This window comes from Bufo gargarizans, chromosome 8 (assembly GCF_014858855.1).
Source record: "Bufo gargarizans isolate SCDJY-AF-19 chromosome 8, ASM1485885v1, whole genome shotgun sequence".
NCBI classification, from domain to species: Eukaryota; Metazoa; Chordata; class Amphibia; order Anura; family Bufonidae; genus Bufo; species Bufo gargarizans.
The window spans coordinates 61,537,213-61,543,694 of NC_058087.1; the positions used below are offsets into that span (position 1 = coordinate 61,537,213).

The 6,482-nt window shown below is 41.7% G+C and overlaps 1 protein-coding gene across 1 annotated transcript in view; it reads left to right on the top strand.

The window, feature by feature from the left end:
• FN1 (fibronectin 1) overlaps positions 1-5,068 on the top strand; it is a 57,871-nt gene extending 52,803 nt beyond the window's left edge. Inside the window, 5 exon segments of the mRNA XM_044303390.1 lie at positions 360-527; positions 641-766; positions 1,384-1,490; positions 2,026-2,127; positions 4,274-5,068. Coding sequence (XP_044159325.1) covers positions 360-527; positions 641-766; positions 1,384-1,490; positions 2,026-2,127; positions 4,274-4,351 — 581 coding nt within the window. The 3' untranslated portion in view covers positions 4,352-5,068.
• The last annotated feature ends 1,414 nt before the right edge of the window (positions 5,069-6,482 follow it).

A 6,482-nucleotide genomic window follows, 5' to 3' on the forward strand; every position in this document is an offset into this window, starting at 1 on the left:
ATGGCTGCTCAATTCATTTCTGTTGGAGTTCTGGAGACGGCCAAGTAAGGCTGCTCAGTTCAGGGGGTACGGGGTCCCTGTTGTGATGAGTGGGGGTACCAGCGGTAGGACCCCACTGATGGTTATCCCCAAGCCTCTGCATAGGGGATAACTTAATGTAACTGGAATTCCCCTTTAAGCTTTGTGTAATGTTGCTGTATAAAGAAAGAAAAGAAAAGAAAAAAAAGTTGAATACATTTATAATGCATTACACAACTTATTTGTACAGTTACATCCTGCATCATACAGCAGAGCTGCATTGCCAGTTCTGCCAGTTGCTAGGGTTAATTGGGTTGTCCTGATTTAATGCACTCTTACAGATGTTCCTGATGGTGCATTACAACCTGCTGAGGATACCTGTTATGATACCTTCACTGGATCAAATTACGCAGTCGGGCAGGAGTGGGAACGTATCTCCGAGTCTGGATTTAAACTTTGGTGCAAGTGTCTAGGTTATGGAAGTGGACACTTCAGATGTGACTCCTCAAGTGAGTATGATCCATTGTTTTCAAGCTCCTTCTCAAGATTGCCGGCTGTTTAGCCCCTCAAGACTGCACACCCTTCGTGGCTTTGTGCTTAGTCTGTTTCTCATGCTTCTTAGAATGGTGCCATGACAATGGAATCAACCACAGGATTGGTGAGAAATGGGACCGCCGTGGAGAGAACGGACAGATGATGAGCTGCACTTGTCTTGGAAATGGAAAGGGCGAGTTCAAGTGTGAACCTCGTAAGTATATTTGTATGTCCAGTTGAAATGGTGAGAATCCGTATGTGCCATTCTCATTACTGCAGTATTGTGGTGCAAGCATTGACTTAAGTTAAAGGGGTAGTCTGTAGAGAGCGCCTTTCCATATACTCCGTATATGGATGTACTAGAGTGGGGTCCTGCATTGGGCCTTTCTCATCTTAGTCATAGGGGCTTTGCTCTGGTGGGAAGTGGCCAGGCTGTAAGGGAAATGAGAGCTAGCTGGCTACTTTCACCTGGCAGTATCACAAGGAGGCCAAGGGAGTTTTAGGTGAAATTGGGCAACCCAAAACAATTTGTCCACACGTGACTAGAATCTAATATGCGGTTTTGTTTTTGTGTGTTTCAAAAAATGTTTTTTTAATCCCACCAGCGAGTGGATGAGAATTTCTAAAAAACCTAATTCACTTTGCTGGTACTGTACAATGCTGCAGACTAGCTGCACACTTCTGCAAAGCAAATCCACAGCATTTCAGTCACACGTGGACATGCCCTATCTGGAGTGAGCATAAGGGCACATGTAATTCTAATACATTTTGTTGTCCATTTACTTTACTATATTTTTATTTTTTTTCTAATAAAATTATTTTTTTGTACAGATGAAGCTACTTGCTATGATGATGGGAAGATGTATAATGTTGGTGAGCAGTGGCAAAAGGAATACCTGGGAGCCATCTGCTCTTGCACATGCTATGGAGGACAACAGGTATGTTCGCAGTATTCAGCTTATTTTCATACATGGCGCTATGGAGGAGATTGATAAAGACCAGTGTATTGCACACTGGTCCTAAGCTGTCCCCCGCTGGCATCAGAGACGACCGCCTAATAATTGTTGTGAATCTGTGTACCAAAATGGCAGTCTACACCAGCTAGGGAGCAGGTGTAGATTTCCACTATAGTTTGTCAGTTTCCTGGCGTTTATTATATAAAAAAAAAAGCTTGTGGGCTGGCTAAGATGGCCCCGCTCTGCACACTTTTTTTTTTTTTGTAAAGTAGTGAGCAGAAAGTTGCCCAATTTTGCGCTAAGCTTGGCAACTTTTTGCCGCCAGTTTTCTGGCCTACAGAGGATAATGAATGTGCCCCTGTGTTTTATAATCCAGATGCATGGTCATGTGTAAAGCCTGTATAGGCATCGCTAATATTTTGTGTAGTTAAGGAAAATCTGGAAGAGACCCAGGCAGAGTGTTCTCTGAGAGCAAAATGACGCCATGTCTATTTACCAGTCCTTATTGTCTTGACAGGGTTGGCGCTGTGATAACTGCCGAAGACCAGGTGCAGCAGTTTCCCCTGACACCACCGGGCACACAGTTTCCCAATACACACAAAAATACCAGCAGAACTATGTAAGTAGAAGACATGTGGATGTTGTAGCAATCATTCTAGGGACATTTACTCAACAACCCTCCTCTTTCAGGTTTGCAAGTGACATAATGTTGCACTATATTGACGCCCTTCTTGCCGCTGTATGGCTGGCTTAAAAGGGGCATGTATCACTTCAGCAAATGGCATTTATTATGTAGGGAAATTTGACACAAGCCACTTACTAATGTATTGTTATCCATATTGCTTCCTTTCCTGGCTGGATTTATTTTTCCATCACATTTATACACTGCTTGTTTCCATAGTTACGACCACCCTGCAATCCAGCAGCAGTGGTCGTGCTTGAACACTACAGGAAAAAGCTCCAGCCTATGTGCTTGACCCAGGTCTTGGCCACCAGAGATGTTGACACTTTCTTCTATGGTGTGCAAGCATGACCACTGCTATTGGAAAGCAGGGTGGTCATAACCATGGAAATTAGCACTGTATAATGTGATGGAAAAATTAATCCAGCCAGAGAAGGAAGGAATATGGATAATAACACATTAGTATGTGGCTTGTATTAACCTTCTCTACATGATGAATGCCGCTTGCTGAAGTGAGGCAACCATTTTTAACACTGTTTTACACTGGGCTTTCTATTGGGGGTAAACTCTTGTATACCTGAAAACTGTATTCAAACATGTATACTGCAACCAATCCATTCACTTTACTGTAGTGTACCAAAGGATTACATTTTGGACTCTGATCTACCTCCTGTTGGCTTCCGGAGTGTTTTTTTTATTTTTTATTTTTTTGCTGAAGAGAATAGTGTGGAAGACTACATCGTTCTGTCCAGCAAAAAAACCTGAAACAAACGGAAAGCAGGTCAAAGTTTAATCCTGCCCTATTAAAGTGATTGGATCTACTGCGGTATACATTTGAACAGGTTTTCGATTACTTAAGTGTATACTCCTGATCTAGTGAAGGGCTAAAATCTAGTGAAGGGCTAAAACGCGGTGTGAACACACCCTAAAGGTGGGTTTACATGTTGCTTTTAAAGGGTGACAGCGCTGGACTTACACTGCACAGACTTCCAGAGAGGGGGCTACACTGAACAGCTGATTGGCAGGGGTGCGGTGTGTCGGACCCCCGCCCATCAGCTAATGATGGCATAATCTGAGGATAGGCTATGACTTAAAAAAAGGTTGGAGGCTAGACAAACTTTAAACTCTTTACTTATTTTAACAGGTGAAACTTGTGAAACACCACTTTAACCTGTAAAAACTGTATAGGCAATTACCACATTAACTTAACAGGTTTCAAAAAATACATGCATGTTTTTAAAAAGAGACACAAAAGTAAGACCTCTAATCTAAATCTAAGGGCCCCTTTACACTGCTTGACGGAGAAGACTATTTATTTTTGGGAAGGCAGCACAGTTTACATGGGCTATCACTTGCCTCCATACAGAATGATTGTTTTCTGACTGCAGAAGCTGCTTAGACATGATGATCTGCTGGCCACAAACTATGATTTAGGTGTCTGCACCAACGATCTATTACCCGAAAAACAAGAGTTTTGCTTGTTCATCGGGTAAACGGCAGCACCTTTTTATAACAGGCCAATTATTTCTTACGAGCGTTCATACAGATGCTTATTGGCAATCTGCCGGAATATCAGGCAGTGTAAAAGGTCCTTAAGGCCAGTTTCAGACAGCCACATGCGGTTCAGGAAAAACCTCCTTCCCGTAGGGATTTGATAGCGATGCACATTGAAAACCTGAGCATCTCTTGTACCATCCATGGAGCACAAAAACAACTTGGCAAAACTGATAAAACAGCTTGTGGTTTTGGCTGCGTGTTCAGAAATGTCCCATGTAAAAATGCATTCTTGGGGGGGGGGGGGGGGGGATAAAGAATCGGAGGAGTCTTAATCCAACCTGACCAATACCGGGATGGTTGCTTTACTTATGATATTTGGGGATGGCCTAGGAATTGGTAAGATCTCACAACAAGTGTCATGTATATGGCCTGTCCTGGAAGGTCAGAGTACCAGAGAGAGAGAGAGAGAGAGAGAGAGAGTGTGTGGGGTGTGTTTTTTATTTTATTTTATGTGGTTTTATACCCCACTTTCCTCCCTAAACCCGATTTTTGCCTATTTTAATCTGTGTAACTCTGTTCTCTGCAGAATGTGAAATGTCCTATTGAGTGCTTCCTTCCTCTGGGCCTGCAAGCAGACACACATACTGAACAGACCAAGAACTGAGTCTCCTTACAACAGCGTTACGTGCATTATAGCTGACCTGGTGGAGCAGCAGAGTGGGGTGGAGGAGGCCGAACTCCCCCTCTGACTAACACAAAAGCTTCAACATTCATCTGAAGTACTTCCACGCCGTTCAGTATTCAATGATTGTAATTTTGTTTTTATTTTGCTTACATTGATCTGGGAAACCAAAGAGAAATGGCTAGTTTTTAATACTGGGCAGTGTTACTGTTTTTGATCCTTTTTAAGGAAAAAAAAATCCTGTGTGAAAGAGGGGCTTTGTTTTGGCCCATATAACCCTGCAGTGTATTGCTCTTGTCAATGGGCTACAGGGTGGGTTGATGTCAATAGGTAAATTAAAGGGCCGCAGGGACCAATTCTGCTTTTTTTAAAAATATTACCAATGCAGCGCCTACTGGCTGCTTCTGACACTGACGTCTCTTACTTTTGTGCACATTTTTAATTCCTTTTTCCGCACAATCCTTACTAATACCTGACCTTCCTTCAGTGTTATTTATCAATGTCTACTGCATCTTCAGAGGATTCCTTCTACTTAACTATGGAAAGTAATTCTGAAACCTAGAAAATGATGGCAATTGAATCTGATGTAATTATGGTTGGTGATTTTTATTTTTTATTTTTTTGTTTTATACTGTATGTGCCAAGCTTTTACTACTGTGGAAAGATGACTCTTCTTTTAATAAAAAGATCTTAAAAATTTTAGTGTGTTCTTTGTGGCTCCTTCGTGTTTCATTTATTCACCATAATAAAGGCTCATTTTAGCATCCATAAAGGTACCCACACAAAGTGGAGAAAATCCGCATTAAATCCGCACCAAAATGACACACAAATCTGTACCATTTATTGCATTTTTGTTGCATATTTGATTTAAAAAAATTTTTGCCTTTCAATTTAAAAGGATGAAATCTGCATAAGAAAAACGCAACCACAAATGAAATGCTGCAGATTTCAAAATCCTCAATTTTCGCACCTAAGAAAAAGGCAAAGTGTACATGAGATTTGTCTAATCTGATACATTTTGCTGGCACTGTATTAGTGTTTCCCACACAAAAAAACTAAACTTAATCCGCATCATATGCAGTCACTAGTGTTGAGCGAGTTCGATCCAAATTTTTAATGAAATTCGATTTGCCGCAAAACAAAATTTCCTCGTGCTTCATGATAGCAATGATCGATTATTTTTATATATATATATATATATATATATATATATATATATATATATATATATATATATATATATATATATTATATTAATTTTTTTTCCCTGAATGGCAGTAAAAAATATAATAATTGCCTCAACCGTTAGACTTGGCTGTGTGCGTTGACGTCTAACGCCACCAAACCGCCCAACATAATGTTATCACGGGCAGCCGCTAATCTGCAATCAAGATGGCGGCTGGCTCTTCCCTATCAAATGGATGAAAGTATGATATATATTTTTTTTTCTTCCTTACACCCATGACGTCACCCTTGAGAGATCGCCTCCACCCAGGACAGGAAACAGGAACTTTCGTGGAGAGCACTTATACCACCAGTTTTCGGTTTCCTGTCCTATGGATAGGACTTTTGCGGAGAGCTGGATTAGGCTGCAGGAGCCCCGCAGGCACTTTATTATGGGGGTTACCTGGTGTGGCATAAGTCTCCTCTCAGACCCTCTTACTAAGTCTTGGAATTGCCTTCTGGGTCCTGGATAGTTTATCGGGCTGGTGTTCCTGGGAAGTCCCAGCATAAGGCCTCATGCACACGACAGTTTATTTTCACGGTCCACAAAAAACGGGGTCCGTGATCCGTGACCGTTTTTTCGTCCGTGGGTCTTCCTTGATTTTTAGAGGATCCACGGACATGAAAAAAAAGTCGTTTTGGTGTCCGCCTGGCCGTGCGGAGCCAAACGGATCCGTCCTGAATTACAATGCAAGTCAAAGGGGACGGACCCGTTTAATGTTGACACAATATGGTGCCATTTCAAACGGATCCGTCCCCATTGACTTTCAATGTAAAGTTTGGAGTTCTTTTATACCATCGGATTGGAGTTTTCTCCAATCCGATGGTATATTTTAACTTGAAGCGTCCCCATCACCATGGGAACGCCTCTATGTTAGAATATACTGTC